Source organism: Rhamphochromis sp. 'chilingali' (assembly GCF_963969265.1).
Source record: "Rhamphochromis sp. 'chilingali' genome assembly, chromosome: 8".
Lineage (NCBI taxonomy): Eukaryota > Metazoa > Chordata > Actinopteri > Cichliformes > Cichlidae > Rhamphochromis > Rhamphochromis sp. 'chilingali'.
Window position 1 is genome coordinate 28,139,913 of NC_137935.1, and position 26,672 is coordinate 28,166,584.

General features: G+C 41.4%; 2 protein-coding genes across 2 annotated transcripts in view; both read right to left on the reverse strand.

Moving 5' to 3' along the window:
* The window catches only part of pid1 (phosphotyrosine interaction domain containing 1), a 34,280-nt gene extending 28,407 nt beyond the window's left edge, over nt 1-5,873 (reverse strand). Inside the window, exon 1 of the mRNA XM_080889432.1 lies at nt 5,691-5,873. Coding sequence (XP_080745558.1) covers nt 5,691-5,720 — 30 coding nt within the window. The 5' untranslated portion in view covers nt 5,721-5,873. The remainder of the gene's footprint in view (nt 1-5,690) is intronic.
* A 3,969-nt stretch (nt 5,874-9,842) lies between these two features.
* Nucleotides 9,843-26,672, reverse strand: part of dner (delta/notch-like EGF repeat containing) — a 76,571-nt gene continuing 59,741 nt past the window's right edge. The window contains exons 8-13 of the mRNA XM_080889007.1: nt 20,541-20,774; nt 16,379-16,501; nt 16,171-16,284; nt 15,870-16,001; nt 11,919-12,165; nt 9,843-11,202 (exon numbers count right to left, since the gene is read on the reverse strand). Of these exons, the coding sequence (XP_080745133.1) occupies nt 11,091-11,202; nt 11,919-12,165; nt 15,870-16,001; nt 16,171-16,284; nt 16,379-16,501; nt 20,541-20,774 (962 nt within the window). The 3' untranslated portion in view covers nt 9,843-11,090. The remainder of the gene's footprint in view (nt 11,203-11,918; nt 12,166-15,869; nt 16,002-16,170; nt 16,285-16,378; nt 16,502-20,540; nt 20,775-26,672) is intronic.

Genomic DNA, 26,672 nt, shown 5'->3' on the forward strand with positions numbered 1-26,672 from the left:
TATATTCCATACAGAAATATTTTGTCAGTGTGAGACAAAAACCTATATAAATGTCTTTCTCTTGTGAGCAGACAGGAAATGAGCTAAAGTCGCACATTAAATGAATTTGCTCCCAAAACAGGCTCAGCCAATTAAGCGAGTCTTTCACAAACACTTAAACCTTGCGGCTTATACCTTAAGCAACTCTTGAGTTGGAAACCACCTCCATCCAACCCCTGTTTGTCCCTCAGACACCTTTTATACACACAAACACATCCTTCCCAGTAAACCTATGAAAGGACAATGCTGTGGTCTACAGGTAGGCCAGCATGTGGCGGTTACTTCCTAAAGCCAAACGTAGGATGCGTTTCTCCAGTTCCTGGATGGTAAGAATTCAAAAAACTGTCTCTCTGTGTGTTTACAGCATCCTCCACTGATCCTGGGGCAGTTTATGAGAGGAAATTTGCCCGAATGAGCTCAACCTCGAGTAGACTGTGGGAGGTCTGCACATGGACGAAAACCTGTTTTTCTCAATCACGATTGGAGCGCCGAGGCGTGTAGGAGGGAGAAAGTCAGTGATCGGAAGGTTGCGATTGGTCTGTTACTTCTGTAGGAGGAAGTGGGCATTATAGCACTCTAACCTCAAGGCCTGAAGGAGACTCTCTGGCAGTAAAAACATCAACGACCGTTTGACATAAACAGCGAACCCACTGCGACATCTTAAAGAGTCTAGAGCCAGAGGACATAAACGGGACGTGCTAATGATAAAAAACACTCCTCGCTGCCAAGAATATCTGCATGGTGCGTTGTTCGGCTACAGGTCAACCATCACGGGCACTAACTGCCTTTTGATAAGTCACAATAGCCGTTACAGAGCTGTATATTACATGTATGCACTACATCTTTGGCTCATGCAAGCTAAAGCTAATAAGCAGACTCAGACACTGCTGACCCAATGCTTTTTATTTATTTCTTTAAAGCAATACGTAGGGATGCACTTGATTATTATCAGTTCACTTTCTCATTATTTTTTTTAATAAAATTCTAAAACATAGTAACAGATACATGTAACAGAAATTCAGCAGATCATTAACAATGAGATTGTTTCAAAAACACTTGCTAACTTGACAAGTTTAATGACATCAAGAAATTCATCCAGAATTTTTTCACCTCTATCGCTGTGGAGCTTATATAAAATACATATTTATTGTCTTGGTTTAACATCATTTCAAGGCCTAATCCTATGGAGATCTACTTCCAGGTGAAACGAGACATAGAAAGTAAAAGAAAGGCCAGAAATGACAACTTGGCAGGGGAGCACTTCTACTGTAGCCAGGGGGTAGAGAGGGAGCCGGGGAGAGAAAAGCAATAGCTCACATTCACACCCACAGCCAAGTGAGAATCACCAGAACACCCTAACAGAGGTTTTATTCCACTGTGATAAATCCACAACACAGGCACATTGTAAAACAGCACAGCCTTCTGACTCCCTCCACCGTAACCTGCCATGCACCCCCCGGAAATGTAGCTACACACCGCCATCGACACAGCCCCCACAGGCATAAATTCCCACATCGGCCACTTGCATAAACTACAACTTAGGCTCAACCTAAATTCATTGCCAAAGTATAAATTACCGTTAATATGTATGTCTTTGGACTGTGGGACGAAGCCAAATTACACAGAGAGAACCCACACAGGCTCAGGGAGAACATAGACAGAACTTTACAAAGAAGGGCCCGGCTACGCATTTAACATCCCTGTGCTGTTAAAATGACTTGCTAAATGTAAAGGTTAACTGTTCTCACATGATGTCAGGTCTGTATGCCTGTGTAACTGGGCGCTTTAGCAATAATTTTCCCTGGTTCTGCCATCAACCTCCAGCAATCAGTCGCAACCAGCCACAGACTGGTCTCTAGGCCTGTGTGACTAGGTCCTTGATTGGGCCCTACACTGTCACCATGACGGTCACATATCTAAAATGGTAGACAAGTTAATGTCAGGTGGTTAAAGTGATCATGTATGTGCAAAACTTCAATAAACAGCTAAGCGGAGCTAATAAAGCTAATGACATTTTTTAACGGGAGCAACAGCAAAAAATAGAAGGTGAATGAAATGGTAAGCTAGCATTTATGGTTGTTTTAAGCAGTTAGCCAAACATGGCTAACAAGTGCTAAGCTAAAAGTAAATTACTGTTAAAAACAGCCCAGATCCCATTAACACAACTTCAAATTAAACTAAAAACAGGCACGCCACCTGAAATATGTTGGGAACTACTAATCTAGTCTGTTAGCATTCAAACAGACAAAAATATGAGTAAAAGTAAAGAAACATTAAACACCGTGCGACAAATGCACTTTGACCAGTACAAAGTATTCAACTGAAATGGATTTAAAATCTTTAAACAAAAGAAAACACAAATAGGTGAAATGTGCACACTGAGGAAATGTCTGCTGGATAACAAAATGGTTTTGGGTATTATGGGGAATTTTTGGGCAGTCTCCTTGTGCCATCAACTATAACTTAACTGTGGCTACAAAGCAACCTCAGACAAAGAGACAGAAATGCAGAGAATGACTCTGACTCTTTTTGACCTCAGTCTGTTGCACTGTCAGGTCAACATCTTTGCGTCTGGTCAGCCCTGTTTGTCAGAGTCGCACACGCTGAAGTTTGAAAGCGTCAAAAAGTTGAAACCGTGGCTAAAGAAAGAGCTGCTGACAGCGGAAAACAGCGTGTCTGGAAGGCTTAGGGATTTTCACAAAGGAAGCATGCTGCTGTGCATGTGTACAGCCTTGTAACCTGCCTCCTAAGCTGCATGTGAGCGTACATCCACACGCATAGCTGTTCCCAGCCCACTGCATATTGTGCAATCTGTCGGTGAACCAACATGGCCTCTGGCTGGGGAGGAAGGGCCCGTCGAAAATGACCGAGGGATGTGGTCAGCGAGGGGTAGAAAGGGCAAACAGAGAGAAAAACAGGGAGGCATGATGCAGCATCAGCACACAGCGTGGCAACACGACCCCGTATCTCTTCAACCACACGCATAAACGCATCTCTTTTTCTCCCTTTTCCTCTTCTCGACTGGGCGCAAGACGTAAAAAAAAAAAAAAATGCAGCAAGACATCAGACGTTGCTATGGCAACAGAGGACGGCACAAGTGCGAATAATATGGACAGATGTGAATAACAAAAACAACAAAACAGGACATAATAAGCGACGGTAAATCAGCTAAGAGAGACATTAAACTGTACAAACCCCACCATGCCCGACTCAAAAGCGCTGAAGGATACCAGCCTACAGGATGGTGTTGCTATGGTAACAAAGCAGGCAATGGGTGGGTATTTGCTATCGTTCAGTAACCACTTTTTGGTGTATGGGTCATTCATTATTTTTTTATATCTTTTTTTTTTTATTAATATACACAGCAAGGTTTCTGCTATTTAGCATAAGGAGAGAACAGCCTGGCTGCTGTCCTCAACAAGAGTCTCCTCATAAAGTCGTCAACTGAAACGTGGAGCGTTTGATAGTTTTCAGACATGCCTTACTCTTTTATCAGCATCCAGCCACAGCTGGTTTCCAGGCGGTAAACTGATGTGGACTAAGCCCAGGTTATCAAAGTTAAGATTTCCTTAATTACACCTGTTCCCTGAAGCAGTTCAGTATTACATCCCTGGATTCTACATTTCCCAGAAAACAAGGCTCGGTTAGCTGGCATGAGGCCTCTGTACTTGCCTACAGCACAGCCACTTTCACATTAAAAGGCTCCAAGTTGGATTTATCTGATTTTCCATTTCCCATTTGTAATTACAGTTCCTACATAGGAACTACATAACCCTGGGGGTCTGGCTCAGTAACATCAGCTCAAAAACGGTGCAGTGGGAGCTTCGTGGCATGGGTTTCCAAGGCCAAGCAGTTTCTGCAGGTGTAACCTGTTGATGAAACCAGTACTTTTGACCATATAGTAGACGTGGAGAGTTTTAGCCCTAGAACACTTTATAATGCTATCACTAACATCGAGTATATTTTACCTGATATAATATAACTGATAAAACACACTTCCCAACACAACAACAATACACTGCAAATTGAAGTGCTCTTCTTTTTATTTCCCCCTATACAACATCTCATAAAATGACTGGGGATCTTGTGAGCCTTATCCAATCCCCCCCTACCCCCATGAGCAAGCACTTGGAGACAGTGGGAGGAAAGAACTCCCTTTTAACAGGAAGAAACTGGAACCAGGCTCAGGGAGGAGTGGCCATCTGCCGGGGGTGAGGGGAAAGAGGAGTGAGCAGAGAGAGGAAGACTGGACAAAAGACACACTAGAGGAGAGCGAACTAGAGTTTAATGATTGCTAATGATTAAATGCAAAGTGGTGTATAAACAAACATGGACTGAAAAGAGACAAGAGAAGAAGAAATGCATAACTACGGGAGGATTCACGGTCAAAAAGGAGAGCTTTAAGCCTAAAGGGTGTCTGTCCCATGAATCCAAACTGAGGAGGGGCCCACTCTACTCTATAAACCAGGAGTAGGCCAGCAGTTTGAGAAATTAATGAACAAAATAACTTGACCTAAAAGGATTACAACCTGCTGGTTGTAATCTGGGCTGTTGATGTGGCCGTTTTTTTGTTTTTTTCCCTCTTTTCACTGCGTTTGGCAGGGACCTGAATGATGATTCACTTGCTGCAACACTACCAAAACGTACTGGAGCAACCAGCCATGGAAAGTATGAGATTGACTTTACGACACTTGTTGAGCATGACCACATCTGAGTTTATCCGAAAGCGACAGCGCAGTGTGCTCAGCGAGCCCGGATCAATAGCAGTTTATAAACCGCGTCCTGCTGCAGCCTGTTTGGATCACCTAGAGGGCAGATGTGTGTTAAGGGGATAATTTACAGCGCCCACATCTGACTCCCTACAAACACCGGAACTCTCGGTTTTAATACTTTGTGATTCCATCTTCTTGACGCCTGGGCAGGAGAGGGGATTGTGCAAGTTCACTTGGCAGGCAGTCCACAGGCACACATCTGGAGAACATTACGTCTGCAGGAGACGTGAAACCAGGGTCGGTGCACGACTTACCCGTGGATATCACACTACGTGTCATTAACCACGTCGCTTTTTTTTTTTTACACCCTAACAGATCACGGGATGCTTTCAGACAGAGGGTAAGCATCCTGATGTGGCAGCATGAACGGAAAAAAGTGACAACAGCAGGAGGATGAGGAGGCCTGCGCTCAATGAAGGTGGATTTTGGATCGAGCTGGCCTCTGGGCCAACGTGTGGATATTTCAAACACAGCTGCAAAGTGCGTGTCTGTGACTTTATACGGAGGGGGTAAAAAAAAAGGCTCTCCAGCGGTGGGTTTGCACAGGAATGCAGTGGAGACACAAATTGTTGCACGCTGCTCCCCCCTCCTCTTCCCAGCCACCCCACTGGCTTGCGTAACGTGAAACGTAGCAGCAAAAGGTAACCACACAGAGACAGGGGCAGAAAAATGCTCGCTTTAACGCTCGTCTCTGTCATTTTCTGAAGTCTGCTGGCACCCCGGTGAAGCGTCACGGCGCACAGGGAACATCTGTAACGGAGCGTTTCTGCCTGGGCTGCAGACACACACGCACACGGCACCAGCACGGCGGGTCTCGGTAGCTCCTGTGAGCCGTTTATTTCTGCCACCCCACCGACCATAAGCCGCTCACATCCTTACCTGCAGTCGCTCCGACGCAGGTTGCCACATGTTCGCAGAATCAGAGGTTCTCCGTCTCTTACTACAGCTTGTTCTCCTCCCGTAGTCCGGCTCACATCTGTTCGCCTTCACTGCTTGCCTCTCCGTCCTCCTTCTCTCTGGACTGGTCGATAATGAAGGATAGGTTGCTCCGCCTGGCTGTAGTTAACGCAGTGGCCACCAGGTGGAGGTACCTGCTATCCACGATGGGGCGCTTCGTGCTGCTTTCAAGTGCGGTGGGAAATCGAGGATCGATACGGTTAAGCTGATGCTTTGAATCTGCAGCCTGATTCTTAGGGGGACTTTTTGTTGGTTTAATCTGAGAGTATAAATGCTGCTTTAGCTAGTTTTTTTGTTTGTTTCTTTCTTTTATACACATTTTAACACTTCTCACTTTGTAATTTCCTTTGAAAAATCCATCACCTTAAATATTAATATTGCACATATCAGATTATACACTATTCGTCCCTGAATTCTCCTCTTCCATTTGGAGCATCTTCCAGTTTATTAATCTGGTTTCATGCAAGGTTATTGTAGTTAACTAAAATGAAACTATAAATTAAAACTAAATAAACTAAAATAACTCTAATAAAATTAAAATTAAAACTAGACTTTTGTGAGGAAAAGATAACCGAATACATTTTGTGAACTTGGAAAACTAAAATAAAAATATGGAAGAAACGCCCTTTAGCACCTGTTAGTTTATTTACATTTACATAACATTTATTACAGCTTACCTGACGAGGCATTGATGGATGTGTTTATTGAGACAAGACTGTGACTTACTGTAACTGCTTTCAAAAAGATGTATGTTTTATTGTAATACTTGTATTATCCTAAATCTCGCTTCTGACATATTCCCTTCTTACAGTAATAATTAAAAAGACTGAAACTAATAAAAATTCAATCAAAACTAAACATTTCTAGGCAATAAAAGCTAAACTGACTAAACTGACTCTGGAACTATAATCACTCTGGTTTCCTGATCTCCAGGTCCATTTTCTTTGGTTGATTGTGCAACATCAAGGTTCTTCTTGGAGATCCCGTCACTGCAGGCCTCAGTGAAGTAAATTCTATACTCCCAAAGTCCTGCATTTCCCATTTCCACATACATCCTTTTTCCAAGGCCCTATTTTTTCCACCCAGCTCTGTGAAGCAACACGAACATCAAAAGGCGCCCATAATGAAATTTAGCCTCATTACAAAAATGAATTAAAGGCCCTCGAAGATTAGTCATCTGGACCAAAACAGCCAGAAGTGGAAGAATGCAGTCAAATCAAAAGAAACGTTATGTAAACCCAACAAAAACAGCATTATTTCAGCGGCTAGCAGCAATGAAAACGTGGTTAGTTTAAGTCTTCCGGTCTCATAAATCCCAAGTTGAACAAAGGCAGCTAAGGACAAAGAATGTTATGCTGCCCACACATTTTGATCTCCTTAAGCGCCTAAAAAACAAAGGCTGACTGTATCGGCTCAGAATGACCTTGTTACTCTACGAGCTCAGTCTGGAAGAGATATTCGTGAAAAACATCATCTGTTATTTTCTCGAAAATTGATCAATTCATTTTACTGCCGCCAAAAGTTGGATAATTTTTAATCTGCTGTCGTGTTAAAATGAAACTTTTAGCAGTAGACGGCACCATGTGAAACAGCCTGACCCTCCAAACCGCTCAAAGGGCAGAGGTCAACCTCACAAAGTCTCGGAAACAGACTGCAGGAAAAGACAAGAGCCAGCAATCGCATCTGGTCCTCCTGCAATGTGTGTGTGTATGTGGGTCGACACACATAATCTACGTAGGTGTGAGGAACGACATGACTCCGCAGTCGCAGTCTGTATTTAGAGATGTTTACACGGGGAAACATCTGGATAAAGCCTGAGGTCACTGAGGGTGTTCGCATTACCAACACTCCATAAAAGGTCTGTCGCACGGCTTACGGTTCAGTGTGGTGGGTATGACCTTGGGAACAGAAAAACAGATGCTGTAAATAGCTAGAATCCACGTTTTCAGAAAACAGTTTAATCGCTGTAGCTCCATGTGTCCGCCCATCATAGCTGGATTATTAGCAGAACAGCAGCAGCATCGCTCGCTCAGTAATCACACTTCAAAATTCTGATGCTGCCACCTTTTTTTATGTTGTGTTTGGGCGAGATGCAAACTGATGAACTGGAGGTGCTCTGTTAAAAAACATAAACAAAGTCCTTTTTGTATGTATAGAACGCTATTTGGTAGAAAACCATGTTCGTGTTTCTCAGTATTGTTTTGGTATGAGTTCTAAAGCGCCTCAGGCCTCAGGTACAGCACTGGTACTAGTAGCACAACACTTTTTCAATCTGATAATAAATCTTTACACTGCCTGTAGAAAAGGGCACAGTACCATTACTGCTGCTACAGCTGTGACAAATGAGCTCATAGGTTCATAGGTGCCCTGGACAGAAGACAGCATTACACTTCCTCGTCGGTGGATCTGTTTAAGGCGTTTTGATTCACTTGATCGTGATTTACAGGTGAGCAAACTTATTATCGCTGGATTTGATCCTAAGGCTGACTGGTTTCAAAATCAAACTCAGGATGTTTGTGTAGACGGCCCAAAATCTCTCTCCCTCTTTAATGAGAAGTGTCGTGCAGAGTTCCCTTTTCGAAACCTATGATACTGTGCAAAAATCTCGACCCAGTGCTTATTTCTTGATATTTTGCTTCCAAGGATCCAGACTTTCTATTAATGTTTCAATGTTGTCTTGAACAAAAGTTCTCCAAGTTTTTCTTTGAGGTTGTATGTTTTTTAAAACAATTTTAACTGTTTGTTTGGTGTACTTGCACTAAACTGTGACCTATGAATCATTCAAACATTTAAAAAAGGCACCTAGCTCAAGTGATCAACCAGCATTGCGTTTACACATAACAAAAAACTTTGTTACTAGTACCCTGTTTCTTACCCCATCATTTAACCGAATCTATTTTTAAAAATGCCAGAAATATTACAGTTTTGACATTCATTAATTTGTATTCTCGCACCAACAAGATGGTTCCCGATGAGTTATCAGGTAAAAACTTGGTATATCTCAGCGTGGATGCAAAAAAAAGAGGAAACTGGGTGAGTGAAGGACAAAAGTAGAAGTGGCAGGCCTAAAATTTTTACATTTGATGGAATTATGAATGCAGACAAGTACCATCAGATTTTGAGCCACCATGCAATACCATCTGGAAAGCATTTGATCGGCAACATCTTCATTTTTCAGTATGACAGTGATAGTAAAACACACTGCAAATTCAGTAAAAGCATACCTGGGTAGAAAAACCACACAGCAGAACTCTATCGGTTGATCTGATATCCTCGTGTTGGTGTTGTTCCCAGATCATCATACTAAATGTTGTTCCAGGATCAACATTGCAAGTGACCAATCAGAATGTTGTGACGTCATACTTTTGCGACTTCGGGAAAAACCGGCGTAAAACAAAAAACTGTACTAAAGCTGCGTGAAACCGCCTCTGTCCGCCGATCAACGGACCCTGACCCTAACCCTAACCGTAACCCTTTAATAAACAGTAAGCAGAATTGATATTGTCCTTGCAACATTGGAATTTCATAAATGCACGAATGGCTTGGCGCGCAAAAGAATAACGTCACAACAATGTGATTGGTCACTTGCAATGTTGAACCTGGAACAACATTTTCATGATGGTCTGGGAACAACACCAACACGAGGATATCAGATTATCCAAACTCTATCAGTCATGGACTGGCCTCCCCTCAATTGAGATCATGTGAGATCATGTTGACTGAGAACAAAACAAAAGACAGTCGGCATCCGAAGAAGAGCTTTGAATGTCCGTTAAGAAGCCTGGAGAACTATTCCTGAAGACTACTTACTGAGAAAGGTCAGGCTTGCACATGTTTTAATAAATCGCTGCACATAATTCCCATTTTTTTGTTATATTTCTTTCATTTTCAGTATTGCTTGAGTTTTCATGGCCAGGCCTCCTTTAGAGAGAAGAGACTTGATCTCAGTGGGACTTCCTGGTTAAATAAAGGTCAATAAATCAAACGCTTTCAAACAAGTATCCTGCCCCAAATATGATGCATGTGGTACAGTACACATGAGACACACATAAAGAAGTCACTTATGTTCACTTGAATCTTTATTGTTTACATAATTCAACAGAGATAATAGTTTATCATGTTGCTGCGGTTTAAAACGGGAGAAAAAAATGGTAGGATTAGCTGAGCCTATTGGTAAAACATTGCTTGATCTCGAGAGGAACAACAGAGCTGCACAGACAGAAAGTTTTCCACTGGCAGAACACAGAAGCACATATATTCTGGACTAGATAACATCTCCTCCGTCTTCTCCAAACTAAAGCCAACAAGAGGCCACTCTAGCAAAGAAACTCACATCCAGAAACTAATCGATGCTGCCAACACTAGAGGTGAATTTGTACACTGGGAGGAACAGGTACACTGAGTAGAACCAACTATGTTTCTGTGCAGTGAGAAGTATACCTACCTATTATCCTAAATATCACTTAAAAACATACAGTAGGATGGTAGGGTCACAGTACTCCAGCAAACCAACTTTCTGTACTATTCAAACACCACTTAGAAACTTGCATGTAAAGAACAGGACAATATAATATAAAGGGGGGGGAGGGGGAAAGGCTGTGACTAGTATTTTATACATTTATGTATTTTGTCTACTAACCACAAAATTCCCTAAAGAAAACATTTGGCACAATCTTGACAGAGAGAAATACAAGTGCAATGGGAAGAAAAGAACAACCAACAACTGAGTACAAAGGTTTTAAAATATTTGCAGAGAGAACATCAAATCTAACCATGCACAAAGTAAGGCAACCTACAGCAGATTCTTTCATGTTTTTTTAATATAGAAAAAGATACAGTGACAAGTGCACCTATTTCTACAACACCTGTAAGGACTGTTGTCAGCGCTGTCTGCTAAGTTTACGCTTAGAAATGTGGGCTCCCGGGATGCTGGCCCCACCTGCAGACAGACAGTCTGGTGCAGACTAAAGTCATCACTCTATTGTACAGCAGAGATTACTGGTAGTGTTGCCTGTCATCATTAATAACTTAAGTGATGCAAAGAATGCTCTTACGCTACAATAAAGCCTTATTGTGAACTTTGACAGGAAAATAGATGTATCAAATTCCAGATTTGCTCTTTTTAATCTACAGTCTATGTTTTGCATTATTTTCTTTTTCCACTTTACATTCAGTTTTCTTTTGCTCTTATTTTAGATTTGTACTGGCATTATGTATATGTGCGTGTGTGTGTGTGTGTGTGTGTGTGTGTGTGTGTGTGTGTGTGTGTGTGTGTGTGTGTGTGTGTGTATACAGCCTGTAATGGTGAAACGCAGTCGTGTTTTACAAATCCTTTGTCTTGATGAGGGTAACCAGTGGCTTGTCATCAGGACTGTAGTCTTCATAGGCGATGGGAGTGGCGTCATACATCGCAGGTCTGGACTTTTTCCCAAATCTAATTTAAAAAAAGCCGAATGTTTATCAAATATTGCAGCGTAAGAAGGTGTTTTGAGAGAATGACAAGTGCTTTTAAAGCTGGAGGAGATAATAACCCAGAAAAAGTACCAAAAAAAGTACAAAACATCCTGACTACCCACCCTACTTTAAAGAGTTAGTTAATTATTGTTCAAGAAAGACAAACAAAAGACAGATAATACTGAAAAATGTTTTTAAAAAGCACAAGTGGAAGAATCCAAGATGCTCTAGCTTTAATTAAAAAATCCCAAAAGTTGACTCGGTGCTGTCTTCAGTTAGACTCTGCCTGCCTGTTAAATGTCACTGTGTCCTAAACTGAACATGCACAGTGTGCAGAGCAGAATTTCAGATTAAGTGCTGCCACAGAGCTGCTGGTGACCGGTAAAATGGCTTTGACAGATCACTCCTGACCTTGGCAGCAGCAATCGAGAAAAACTGTTATGACTGAAGGTTACCGTACCCGTTTCTTCTGGATTCTGAGATATACAAACACGGCGACAACGCATCAAAAAGTTGTGTTAATTAAAAAGAATATTTCTGAGTTAACTTGGTCAATTTTGGATTTCTAAAAAAAAGGGGGGGCAGCGTGGGTAGATGGTAAAACTAACATCCAAGAAATGTTAAATGCAAAGCACTCATAAAAACAGCTCATTAATCACAGCAACTGAACGCTGACACACAAATCCTGTCACTGACCTGGCATGGCGGATGGAGGCGATGGCGTTGCTGAACTCGCTGTCAATGCTGCGGCAGTTGTAGAACTCCTGGTAGGCGTGGCGGGAGGAACCTTGATACTCGATGCGGCTGATGCGGCAGATGCCCACAATGAGGATGATGAGCATGAGCACGAAGGCCACGCACAGAGCTCCAATTATGATATAGAGGGAGTGGCGGGGCATGTTGGTCAAGGTGTCCTCAGTGTGTGCAGGCTTCCACTGCAGGTCTAACACACACACACCCACCCACACACACACACACACACACACACACACACACACACACACACACACACACACACAGGGATAGATCTTTGTGTTATATTATTCATGCATAAGATTCAACCTCTCAAAAAAAAAATTATTTTTAGAAATGCAGGTAAAGCTGTAACAGTGCATCTTAATCTCAGCATAATGTGATTTACTATTTCTTTCAGGGTTGCTATAAACATGAAATTTGTAAGTTGAAAGATAACAGCCTTAATTATATTTTAGCATTAAAAACCTGGTTTAACCATTACAGAAACACACAAGAAATGGTAAAAAAAAAAATATAAATCTGTTACTGTAAATTTGTGTGTGTGTATAAGTTAATAAAGATCAGTCACAAATTGAATTTTTTAAACTGTTTAACCTTCACTGAATCAGAAAAATACAACTCTTGAGATAAAATCTCTTTTGCAAGCGTGTCTTAACGACCATGTTCTGCTCATGTGCCATTCACTCCCCAGGAAAAACACTGAAATATCAAAAGGTTTTTTGATATGATTGCTCACGTAGATATGTACCTGCACAAGCAGGGAAAATGCTTTTTCATTTGTAGTAAACATGGGAGGAAATGTGGGAGGAAATGGAGCTCAAACCACTGAAGAAAACATGTTTCTGCTCGCCAGAGGTGAGTGAGTGGAGTCATATGAGGTCAGGTTTAGCATACTGTCACTGCAGACTCTGCACATTACCACTGCTGGAGTCTCAAGTTTGTCAGCCCTGAAGGGGACCCTCACTTGCCTGGAGAGTTGCCCCAAGAGTTGGCTGTCTTGCCTGACAGAGTAAGCCACTTCTGGAGCTCAACACTGAATTAGCCCAGCAGTGAAGTTACAGCAGTGCAAACTGTGCATCGTGTCGTCAGTAGAATTTGTGTGTAGTCAGAAGTTTGTGTTGCATCCAAATCTGCTGGCAGGCATCTTTTTTTAATTCTGCCAAACACGTTTCATGTAAACTGTATGCAATGATTTCTATGTTTCTATGAACTTAGTGTCTTCAATAATATTAATATTAATATGTCCCTGTGTGTTGGCCCTGCGACAGACTGGCGACCTGTCCAGGGTGTACCCCGCCTCTCGCCCTATGACAGCTGGGATTGGCTCCAGCGCCCCCCGCGACCCTGAGAAGGATAAGCGGTAGCGAATGGATGGATGGATGGATAATAACTCATATTCCAGTGATGAAATGATGATGACCATGTGAAGTTTGCCTTTTCTTCCGTGTTTCTGTAAAATATTTCGCTCTAAGTCAGAGACGTGCTAAAGTGTGCTGACCTGCATTGTGTTTTTGGGTGCATGTTTAGGCCAAAACGCTGATTAATCATTTGAAATCAAAGTTTAGGCACTCCCATCCAGTTTGCCAATATACTCTGCTGTAAATCCTGCACTGAAATATGAGGATTGTTTGTTTATTAAACCTAAAAATCAGCATGGAGTCACTGACAGAAGCGCGTCGACATACAGCCTTATGTCGTCTTGATGGATTCTCAATCATCCAGGTAAGTAATCTCCAAAAGTTGATTCTGTTCATCTGGACGTAGCATTTTGTGGGAACGCGGAGTCAAGGAGGCCATTTACATGAAAAGGGAAAGACCATCCCTGAATCGAGGAGGGGGCCTATGGGTACATCTTTCACCATCTTACAATGTTTGATTGCTGCCATTCCCCAACTCTCTGTGAATGGTACTCATGGCCACTGATCAGTGGTCATTTGATCAGTGGGTTTTGGTCAGTGGTTGTTGATCAATGGTCATGAGAATTTGCATAAATAAGATTAAGGAACTGACCTCCCCGCCCATTGTTCCTTCAGTGGGCTGGTTTCAGTCATTATGCAAATGTACTGTTTATAAGATTTGGGGAAACCTGCAGTCAGCTGAGACTGAAGAAGTCACTTGGATGAGTGACGAAACGTTTCTCCCACAAAACGCTAAGTCCAGATGAACAGAATCAACTTTTGGAGATACAGCCTTATAAATTAGATTTTGATATATTTATTTCAGAAATGATTCCTAATAAGGTGTATGCTGCATCAGACAATAACACAGGTCTGCAACCAAAAAACTGCAGAGGATTTTTTGACTGTTTCTTATTTTTCCTCACTGAAACTTGGAAAAATATTCCATCACGTCAGGTTTTCTTCAAAGCTCATGTTTTTAGTTTAATTAAGTGTACAATTTCCCTTTTTTATACTGAAATCTGGTATCCTATACTTGAGTTAAAATATATCCAATAATGATTTCTTACATTAATTTCATCTTTCTTACAGCGAGACTTGAAAGAAATACAAATAGAAAATGCGAGGAATTGAGGGCGGTCAGTAGGAGGGGGAAGGTATGGTGGGTTTGGTGGTGTGAGGAGCTCAGATGATCATGTCCCAACAGCTTTATTTTGGTCATCGTGAAAGGTAAGGAATCTAAGAAAAATTATGCACAGTTAATTGTAATAAAACACTGATTTTCTTCATCGCTGTTTCTGTTCCAGGGGTCAGAGATGTTCTACAGGACAAGAGTATCTTCACCAACAAGTTTGGAGGTTCTGCAGGAGCTGTTTTGATCTGGGAGCTTGAATTCAAAAGAGCCTCCTTCTTCTTGCGATGATAAATTCTTCTGCGTGAATGTTGCTGGTGAGAGTGAACAGCAGGGAGAAGCAGAGCTGTGTGACTGCAGCCTTCCTGCTCAGAGGTCTCCTCGTGAGTGTCATACAAACACTGATGCTGCCCGTGAGCTTCCTGTTTGTAGTTGGAGGAGGAAGGTCACTTCTTTATCACGTCATCGGGGAAAACTTTGAAGCATTTGGCTCATTATCAAGCAGCATATCTGCTTCTACACAGGTTAAAGAGCGGACACATTCTGATTTAAGAGTTTGCTGCATGGGTCCAGGGGTGTCAAACATGCGGTCTGTGTCCATGCACTTTGGCACAATAGATGGCTTTGCAAGGCAGATTGTATCTATGGTTTTTCAGCAGAAGTTTCTGCTATTCTGACAGAGGTGATGCCAGCATTACCACGTAGATGTGAAAATATACGGACACCGAAGAGTATCATTAGTTTTTAAAATCTTTAGAATGGTTTTTTGTTTCTTTTTTGAAGTTTTAAAAAAGATTCAAATCTCTTGTTTTATTCTCAGCCTGCCCACGTCCTGCATTTAGGTGTGAAAATCATATCACAGACGATGGTGCCCACTGAAAAGTCAATGGGTCAAAGGGTTAGTTATCAGGAACCAGGAACTACATTCAAATTTCAACCTCACAGTGGAAAGTCAGAGGACCACTAAAGACAATAAGGTTCCGCCTCTGGAACTCGTTGTGTGTGTGTGTGTGTGTGTGTGTGTGTGTGTGTGTGTGTGTGTGTGTGTGTGTGTGTGTGTGTGTGTGTGTGAGTTTGCTTGTGTCAAAATTGGGGACTTCTATCAGCTCACACACCAGTCAATTGGGGACACCTCTCCCTTTGGGGACCAAAACCACCGTCCCCAATTAGATTTACCTCTAACAACGTTCAGCATGCTCTAAAACACACGTGTGTGTGTGTGTGTGTGTGTGTGTGTGTGTGTGTGTGTGTGTGTGTGTGTGTGTGTGTGTGTGTGTGTGTGTGTGTACTAGCTGCGGCCCAATCATCATTTTATTATTTAGAATAATATCTGATGAGATATTTTCTGACAGGGTGACTTACGGATCTCGCAGCTGGGTCCCACCCACCCAGGTGGACAGTGACAGGTGAAGCCATTTGATTGGTCGATGCACGTGCCTCCGTGGTGACAAGGGTTGCTGTCGCACTCATTGACGTCGACCTCACATTTTTCCCCTGAGCAGACAGGTAAGGTGGCATTAAATGACTTTTTTAGCAATAACGTCAACAGCTCAAAGTGAGGCTGATGGATCACAGCCTGACTTCATTTTCCACGCAGCTACATTCATCTTCATCACCAGCCATAATCACAGAAACACGCAGCTGGTCGTCAGGCTGTGCTCACCCAGGTATCCAGGCGGGCAGGAACAGGAAGCATTAAGTCCCGCACTTTCACAGCGGCCTCCATTCAGGCAGCGCATCTTCAGACATGGGTCCTTGTAGATTTCACAGTGTCTGCCTGCATGCACACATACAAAAAGAGCTTTCAATAATTCACCGGGCAGCACTTTTAGCACTCTAAAACATATTCGGATACACTCACACACACATACCTTCAAACTGGGGTGTGCAGACACACTCATAGGCATTGATGAGATCCCTACAGGTGGCGTAGTTTTGGCAAGGGGCAGACAGACACTCATTGTACTCCTCCTCACAGTACAAGCCATGGTAGCCTTAACAGGACACAGATTCATACAGTTCAGAATAAAATCACAGTCTTTATGAATGATTATGTAATAATAAAGGGTTTGTGTTTATGTGAGACACAGAGACAGAAAGTGTGTATCCTTCTGCAGTGAAACACAGTAATGGTACAAATTGATTTTCCTGATTTTCTTTGCATCACTGTGAATATGCATGAAAATATTTTTTATTTAGTTTTCAGGCTCTAATATCTTTAAGACCATACATGTACATTTGAGTAGCTTCATGCTGTTCTTTCTAAAGGCCTTCAAATATGGTATGGTGGGTCACACTACAAAATTTTCCAAGCTCTCAAAGTTTTATTTTGAACTTGAGCAACACTTTAGAAATTCCATAGTAGCAGATGTTTGGATTAGAAATATTGAATGACATGTTAAGTAGATCTCTAGATACGGCTATTTCAATTCCACAGGAAACTGATCGCAAAAGGCTCGAATCCCCCACACTTCACAAAAATATGGAAATGAATAGTAGTAGAAAGCTCAAATTAGACCACTTTTTCACTCTCCTGGAATTTCTTCCATCATAGATGTTTCGTGTGCCTAAAAATTAAAAAAAAAATATTGGCTGACGTATTGGATTTTAAAATCACTGAATATTGGTATCCTTATTGGCCTTATAAATCCCACATCAGTCGGGCTCTATTGTAACAAATTAATTTCTTCAGGGAGTAATTATGTCAAGTGATGCATTACATTTCATTATAGTAGCACGTAATGTGTAACACGTGATTTTCTTTCAGTAACGACCCCAGCACGAGTTAAAGCTGAGCAGAGGGTCCTTGTAATAGCGCCTCAAAAACAGTTCACACAGCAACAGCCTATCAAACAACCCGTAGCATTCATCTTGTGGCACTATGAAGCAATTTCCTCACGCGCCCTTCCTCGGTCACTGTTCTTGCTCTCAGTGCTCTGAGCAGATTAAAAATATTTCAACCTTTTAAGTTGCACTTGACACCAGCATTGAGACCTACTGCCATCAATGCTAGAAGCTCAACATTTTACGTGTTTACCTGACTGAACCGCACACTACAGCGTACACAATAACAACTGGACCACCGTATGTGCCTCTGTATTTCTTTACAGGGATTTATAAATTAGCCAACAGGGGTATGAGCGCATATTAAATCAATGTCAAATGACATGCAGTGCACCGTGTTTTCCATAGGATGGCAGCTGTGTACTGAGACCAGCATTAACATGGTCAGCGCATCAGAGCATCAGTGCCTCTTCAGCTGTGTGTTTTGCGCTTTTCATATAGGACGTGTGTAACTTGCACTTCGATTTTGTGGCTACAACAGATGCAGATCGAGTGTTTTCATTATCTCGTCTCCAACTTTGACTGCATCTCTCGGCTGGGTGCAAGTACTGACTGAAGCATCAACAAGCCCTCCTCGGGCTACAGCTAACATGTGTTTGGGGAAAAGAGAGGAGAGCAATTAATGAGGAGCCCAGTTAGAACCTCCAGGGCCCTCTCTGTGAAATGTCAGTGAAATGTCAAGTGCCTTTCCAAGACTCTGCCTGCTTTCTGTGGGCTGGCAGCCTCTCATGTGAGCAGGATTACAGGAAACAGGAGGACAGATCCTTCAACATATCAGCTCCCCAGAAGCTTTCTTTCAAACAGCCAACAGGCATTTACACAACCCCACACATCCGCACACCGACACCATGGAGACGGTCACACTGCTGCATTTGTGGACTCACACACACAGACACACACACTGAAATTAAAACTTTAATGCAGACACATAAACATGCCGCAAGCAACTGACATTCTGATGATGGGGAGAAAAGATCGTTTTGGTCCAAAACACTGCAATGTGTGTGTATCTGTGTGTGTGCGCGCACATGTGTGTGTGTGTTTGTGTGTGAGTGTGATGCTTGGGATGCTAATTACAAATTACCAATTTCACCAGTCCCATTACAGAGGGAGCAGAGGCATTTGATTGGATGGCAGCATCTGTTCAGCTACAAAACACAAACACAGACGACAGACTGGGAGCCACACACACACACACGCGCACACACACACACACACACACACACACACACACACACACACACACACACACACACACACAGCTTCTCCATGGCAACCAGACAACAGAGGATAAGAGGGAAATGAGGTGCGGTAAATGTTACAGGATGATGATGAGAAAGGACAAAAGGACAAGCAGAAGAAAAGAACACGTGAAAGTAACACAACGTTATGAAAAATAGAAAAATATGCAGGTAGTGTCGCAATAATTGAAAAGAAGTGGGCGCCCGCTCTGCCTCAGAGCACAGTAAGAGCCGTTTGAATAAAAGGGAAGAACATGAAATAAGAAGGCATTATTACAAATCCAAGTCTTGCTGCTCAACATTGATACTGCTTCGTTTCAGGAATTTAAAAAAAGACACCAAAATGTACATTTTAAAACTCTTTGTACTGAAATGTCAGGCGCTTTCACAAAAAATGACATTAACATAAGAAAACAAACATAATCTTAGCCCCTAATGCTTAATGTATCATATTTGATGCACGCATACAGTTTCTGTGAGTTTTCCACTTCTACATTATCAGTGTGATTTATATGTATTTATTAAAATAAATAAATTCCACACTACATTTTTAAGCAATAAATATGCTGCAAAAATGAATGTGGCAAATATAATAGGAATTAAAAGTCATATATTCAAATTCATATTAAATTAATGAAAAGTTCCATTGTCACAAAATACAATTTTCTGGCGATTATTTCAGGGTTTAGACTTTAAAGGGTCAAAGCGGACCATTTGCTCTTCCTTATTTTGTGGCAGACATATTTTGTTACAACAATGGATTCTAATATTAAAAGGGCTAAAATCTCAAATATTGAGGTCAGCGTGTGTACAGGTGGAAATCTCCAGACTACTTAAACTCTTGTTTTCAACCGTTTTATCTTGACTCAGTGTGAATCACACAGAGGTGATATAGTTAAAATGGTCGTCTCAGATACAGAAGCCCCACCTACCTGCTGTTTAAACCTTTTATTTGTGAGGGGCAGCCAATCAGAATAAAGTAAACTTAAAGGAAGAAGAGCTAAAACAGCGTGTTTCAGACAGAGCGACGAGCTGCTCCTATCAGTTTAGGTCTGTGAATCACATATACGGAGCAGGAAATCAGCTCCAAATAGATCCACTTTAAGCTCTAATTGCTTTCTGCCATTCTTCCAAAGAGACAGGAACTAGATTAGCCGTGTGAAAGGAGCGTGAATGGGAGCATAAAATATGACACTGAGATGGTTACTCCTCTGTACATTTGACTGACAGCGTGTATAAACAGTGAGAAGCAGGGGCAAAGTGTCAAATTATGTTGATGGGCCATTGGGAAAGTCATCATTTTCTCCATCCTAGCAAGGTAATTGCAAGACAATAGATAATGACAAGTCATCATTCCACTCAATTGATTTAATCAGTGAGGCCTCAGCACCAGCAGCGCCGTGCTATCGTCTAAAAAAAACACTCATCGTTGGGGCAGATGACATTTAAACACACCTGAGTCTAAGCCAGGACTACAAGTCACCATCCTTTTACTTATTACAAAGTTTAATGTGCTGGTGGTAAATCCAGATACAGAGTGGAGATTGATCAAAGTAAGGTTTCAAGAGGTTTCATGAAGGCTCTTAAAATGTGAATTTCTCAGTGACATCAGTCAAAATCTCATCGGTCCAGGAACTCAGTGGACATGTAGTTTTATTTAAAAATAAAAAGTCCAGCTTCACTCTACTCCCCACTCTACTCTCAGAGGTTTCAGGCTTTTAAGTAAACAGAGTTTCAACTTTTCTACTTGTATGAATCAGCCTATTATATTTCTGGTGCAGTTTAATTCAGCCTTTGTAGCTGATTTGGTTTAATTTTTAATCAGATCATTTAAAAGAATTACTTCCACTCCTCACATAACAAGTAAAACTATCTGAGGATTCATAGATGTCATAAAACTCTTTTAGTTTAAGTAGACCGAGCCCTTTTATGTTAACTATAAGCTTACCTGGCACGCAAAGACACCTGTAGCTGTTTCCCACGCTGCGGCAGACCCCGTGAGCGCAGGGGTTCAGGGCACAGAAGTCCACCAGCTGGGCGCAGGTGGGTCCTGTGAACCCTGCTGTGCAGCTACATCCAAACCCCAGGGGGCCGGGGCCCTGGGCGTAGCATGTCCCGTTATTGTGACAGGGGCTGGAGGCACACGGGTCCACCTTCTGCTCACATGTAGCACCCTGGTAACCTGTGAGAGGGCAGAGAGGGAGCAAATATCCTTAATTTGCTGGAAGGAGAGGCTTAAAGCATACAGCTGCGCTATTACTGGTAAATTGTTAGTTTTGAAGGGAAAGCTTTGGGATTCAGATGAACCTGCTTTCAACAATGGGTGACACAGCAGGGGCTGTGTTTATGCAAGGCGGGTGTTGCAATCCAATATGTGGCATCTACTTTGGCATAAAATTGCACCCACTCAACTGCCCACTGAAGCCGCTTCTTAATGCAAATGGAACTTTGCAGAAAAATGTTAATGGGATAAAAGAAACTCCTCTACAGTTAAAGGGGATCATAAGTTTTGTTTTTATTTTCTTTGAGTGAACTTTATTGCATTTATAACCACTAACTAAAGGGATGTGCTTCAATTATTCATGCTGCATACGGTGTATTAAATATGATGACAAAGCACCAGCAACCAAAAATATGTACAGAGCAGGACAATAGGATGAAGACAAATGCTTTCCCTAAAGCAATAAATAAATAAATAAATAAATAAAGACATTTATCATGCAAGAAAACCACAGTAAGTAATGCAGGAGTGCATTAAACAGTCCTGGTTATATTATACTCCTGTAATGTTTTAGACTTAAAAGCATTTTTCTGACGCAGTTATTTCACTTCTTAAATTGTGCATTTGGTACGTATGGTTATATAATTTAAGTGCGCGCAGTTTAAGATTACATGCTATTATTTACTGAAAAGAAAAGTTTAGTATGCAAGAAAACACACCGGATTACTTTTTTGTCAAAAGAGGGAGTGAAGCTAAAGTCAGTAAACAGTCAATTTACCTTTAAAACTACACACGGAGGAAACACAAAGCCAGGTCCTGTTTATTTGCGTCACTGAATACATCATAAATTAAGAACACATTAAACATTACATATGTAGAAAAACTAGTTTGAATTATATATGTGCTTTTAATGTTTTCAAGTCTAATTCTTTTGTAACACAACTCTGTCAGTGTAAAACTATGTTTTAAATGTTTCAGTAAAAAAGATCAAACTTTTTTTAATGGCAGTGTGTCGCAGTGGTTGGAGGGATTTACGCTAGCCGTTTTCCAGTGCTAGCTTTCTGCTAAGCTAAGCTAACACTCCTCAAACAGAACAAACAAAGGGCAGTATTTGTATGATATGTGGTAGGTCTAATAGAGAAAATGCTCAGGAGAAAGTTAAACTAATTCAGACTTTATATACTCACTGGCCACTTTGTTTGGTACACTTTGCTAGTACCTGACAAGAGCCCATTGTGCCTTCAGTGTATTTTATATTGACATGACAGCCTCACACACTTGATGCTGATTTTTCGGTTGCATATCCATTATGCTAATCTCCCATTCCACCACACCCCATGGGTTGAGATCTGGTGACTGTAGAGACCATCTAAGTACAGCGAACTCATTGTCATGTTCAAGAAACCAGACTGAGATTATTTGAGCTTTCTGACATGGTGAGCTATCCTGCTGGAAGGAGCCATCAGTAGATGGGTATACTGTCGTTATAAAGGAATGGACATGGTCAGCAACAAAACTCAGGTAGGCTGTGATATTTAAACTGTGGTCAGTTGGAACGAAGGGGTCCAAACTGTGCCAAGAAAGTATCCAGCACACTATTACACCTGAACCTTTGATACAAGGCAGGATCTATGCGTTCATGTTGTGTATGTTAAATTCTGACCCTACACTTTGGGGGTTAAAGCAGAAATTAAGACTCATTATCACACCAACATTTTTCCAATGTTCTCAGCATGTGTGAACTGTAGCCTCAGTTTCCTGCTGTTAGCTGTTAGCTGGTGTGGTCTTCTGCTGGTGCAGGTCAACTGCTTCAAAGTTTGACATGATGCACATTCAAAGACACTCTTCTGCATACGCTGGTTGCAGTGATTGGTTCTTTGAGTTAATGTTGCCTTCCTATCAACTTATAGCAGTATGGCCACTCTCCTGGCCTCTGACATTTTCTCTCAGAGAAACGCTGCTAAATAGAGATTTTCTCTTTTATGTCTCTTTTTTTCTCTCGTTGTGAATTGTAAATGGTTGCGTGTGAAAATCCCAGTAGATCAGCAGTTTGAACTCCAGCAGGTTGTCTCGACCATGTCTAAATGCCTAAACACATTGAGCTGGTGCAATGTGATTTCATGATTAGGTATTTGCATTAATGACCACCTGAAAATGTGCACCTAATAAAGTGGCCAGTGAGTGTAAATTAGAATGCAATAATTTAACTGTATCTACTCAATGTGACTGAAAAAAGAAACAGCACCTGTATGCAATGATCAATACAAAGCAGTTTTGATGCTGCAGAATCAGTACTCAACAGTGATGGGAATAACGGCGTTACTAACGGCGTTACTTTTTTCAGTAACGAGTAATCTAACTAATTACTATTTCTATCGTTACAACGTCGTTACCGTTACTAACAGGAAAATGTGGTGCGGTCGCACTACTATTTTTCAACAAACAGACGGTTGCAGCTGTCTTTAGCTTGCTGCACCTTATATCAGTTGCATGGAAGCAGCTGTCTATGTAAGTAATCGAGAACGCGCTCCCGCGGGCAGCAATCACTTTCTGGCAGACGATCACTTTTTGGCATAACACCTGGAGCTAAGGGGGCAAAACAATCGCATGAGTGCTGCTGTTTGACTGAGGAAGAATAAAGTAGTCGTGGTAAGCCAATCACATGACCACTTCAAGACAAAGCAACAAGGTGATATATACCAGTTTTTAAATTGTGTTGATAAGCCTCGTAAAACCAGAGTCATGATAAAAATATATACACAGCGTTTTTTCCTCAATAGTTTCGCCACGTTTACTGTCTAAGGACAGCGCAGCAATCACTCTCTGCTTATGACCAAAAAATAATAAAACAAAACAAAAAACAGCCCGTTCGTGTTTGTGGAAAAATGTCGACCAATCAAAAAATGATGTGGCGACATGACATTTGGTTGTTTAGGAAGAGGGGAAAGTTTTAGGAGTGATGGCACGAGAGAGAGAGAGAGAGAGAGAGAGAGAGAGAGAGAGAGAGAGAGAAAGAAAGACAGCAGAAAAAAAGAGAGCGAGTTTTGAGAAATTTGTGACGTTTAGCATGTTTGGAGTGTGTAGTTAATGTGTTGTCTTGTGTAGTTAGTGTGTAGTGTTGTGGATAGGTTTGTGTTGTGTGTCAGAACAATGAGGCGACTGCTGTCTCCAGGTAGAAACAGGAGTGATACACCTGCTGCTGTCAGACCTGCAGGTATCAGGCTGTGATGTTCTCCTTTATAGTGGACAGAAATTATTTTTTTGGAGTGGCACAAATAATTTGTGTGGCATCTTACTGAATGCAGAACAGCTGATTGTTCTGTAAATAGTTTGAATGGTTATTTAAAAAATGGGTTAAAGGTAAATGGCTGCAAATATCTTTGTTGTTTGCAAAACTTGTGCATATGATTTTAAAATTGACAATTTATATTTGCATTTAAAGTTATGAAATATGATTCATTAAACATGTGTGTGGTTATTACAGTAAAAAATATAACCTTTTCAACTTTTATGTTTTTTGTCTGAATTTAGATCAATTGTGTTAATACAGTGTGTCAAAATGAAAACATAACTGTAAACTAAAGGATGATACGAAACAAGGCAAAGTAAATAGTTTTTAAAGGTGAAATGTAGAGGAAAGTAGTTAAAAAACTTTTTTTAAAGTAACGCAATAGTTACTTTTCAATTAATTACTTTTAGAATCTTGTAACTCAGTTACTAACTCAGTTACTTTTTTGAAGAAGTAACTAGTAAATATAATTAATTACTTTTTCAAAGTAACTTGCCCAACAGTGGTCCTCAAAGAAGCAATTCAGCATATTCAGAAAAATGTTAAATTACACCTTGAAGCCTGATTAATGGCTTGTTTTCTATAATATCCTCAGAAAGAAAGAGAGAGCAAATGGTTTGACTCAAAATGTTCTTTCATCAGTCCCTCTTCCTTAGTCAGGTCACCAAAAAAACAGAGTGACAGCACCTTAACGCACACCGAAATATTGTGTTGACAGGGACATCTATAATGCTACACCAGCATCTCTGAAGGGGCTGAGTCTGTTTCCGTCATGCTCCTCCGTGTTTGTATGGGGGCTCTGTCCTGTGCACATCCATGATCTCATTTGCTGATGTGCCTCACGTGTTTCTTCTTCGCCTCCTCTCATTATCTTGTGAGCCTCTGCCTCTTTCACCTATCTTCCGATTCTAAAAATAACCTCCTCCCGTCACCCCTTCTCCTCCTCCTCCTCCTCCTCCTCCGTGTTCACCTCCCATGAGAACCACCATTGTGCTGCAGAGAGCAGAAAGACACAGTCTCTACGCACATACCTTTTCTTTGTATGTCTTGGTCCTCTGATTCACAGCGTAGTAACTCCCTGTGCTGACTGCACCAGAGTGCACACTCAATTGAACTAATGAAGAGATCTCTCTGAAGCATCCATTGATCTGCAAGACTTTATTTCACCGTGTGAGCAGGACATTTATCATTCAGCAGAGCGGACAGGAGCAATCAGGAGCAGGCAGGGAAAATATCACCACAGCTCTTCTTCCCTTTGCTGCCTCCTTCTCTTTCTGCTTCATCCCTTCCTTTCTTTGGTCCTCTGACTTCTTCCAAGCCCCCTCATCTCATCTTCCTTTCCCCGTTTCTCTCATACAGTTCCAAAAGCGCCGCTGATACCGAACACACACATAAATGTAATTTCCTGATTTGCATTTGTTCCGCTGTGGTTTAATCCCCCCGCTTTCCTTCGTATTTAACATATTAGCTCCATTTAAGAACTTGAGCTTCATTTCTCTCTTTGTCTGGTTCAGCTTTTATTTTTTCGGTAACACGTACATTTATCTAAAGAGGCACAACTACACTGTGACATAGGTCCCAGCTGACAGAGAGGAGTCTGTTCGTTCCTGCTGCCAGCATTCAAACTGCCAGGAGTTAACAGTATAAATTTAGCTAGCCTGCTCACTCCTCCACCCTTCTACTTTTGGCTGGAGGCAGCCACAGTGCTGGCGTTCACACTTCACACTTTTCTGTCGGTGTGTGTAAGTGAGAAGAAGTTAATATGACGGTGGTTGTCTCTGTTGAGGATTCAGAGTGCGAAACATGGCCTACTTACACATGAAATTCAGATTAAACATGAGACCTACAGGTTTGACTTTTCCAGCACTTTGGATCAAAGTTAAATTTCCTGCATTCTTCTTCTCAAAGTCTGTCTTAAAACAAGGCTACGTCCAAACAACTAGATTTTCATTTCAAAACATTTGAAAATTTGCAATTTCTGTCCAGATAATAAATCTCCAACTGATACTAACATGCACAAAAAACAACCCAAGACATTCCCTGTAAATTAGGCATGATTGCTGTCATGATCCACAGTCTACAGGTTGTTATCTGCCAGTCAGGACTGAAGATTTGTTTTTTCTTTATGGCCATGTGACAGGGAAATGATGAAGCAGGTAGGTAAGGACACTTAGTAAGACTGGGCTGCAAACCTGGACACCTGGTTCATTGTTTATTAAACTCTCTGCTTCTGACCACACAAATTTAAACACACTAAAATATAGCAATAAAATAGGGACGATAGATTTTTTGGAAGTCACTGTTTTCAGGAGAAATTATGGTTGAGCTTCTTCCTCTTAGAAGGGAGTTTTTCTTTCACACTGTTGTCAAATGCTTGTCAATTGTTGTTTTTTTCTGTATTAATCTTTACCTACAATATAAGGTACTTTGAGGCCAGGGGCAGATCTGAGGGTGGCATGGATATCAAAGCTATTACTTTACGCATATGCTTTAATCTTAAGAAAACATTCATAAAAGCAGTGGATTGTGAATTCCTTTCCTCACTGGTGACCTTGCTCCTTAGGCAGCTG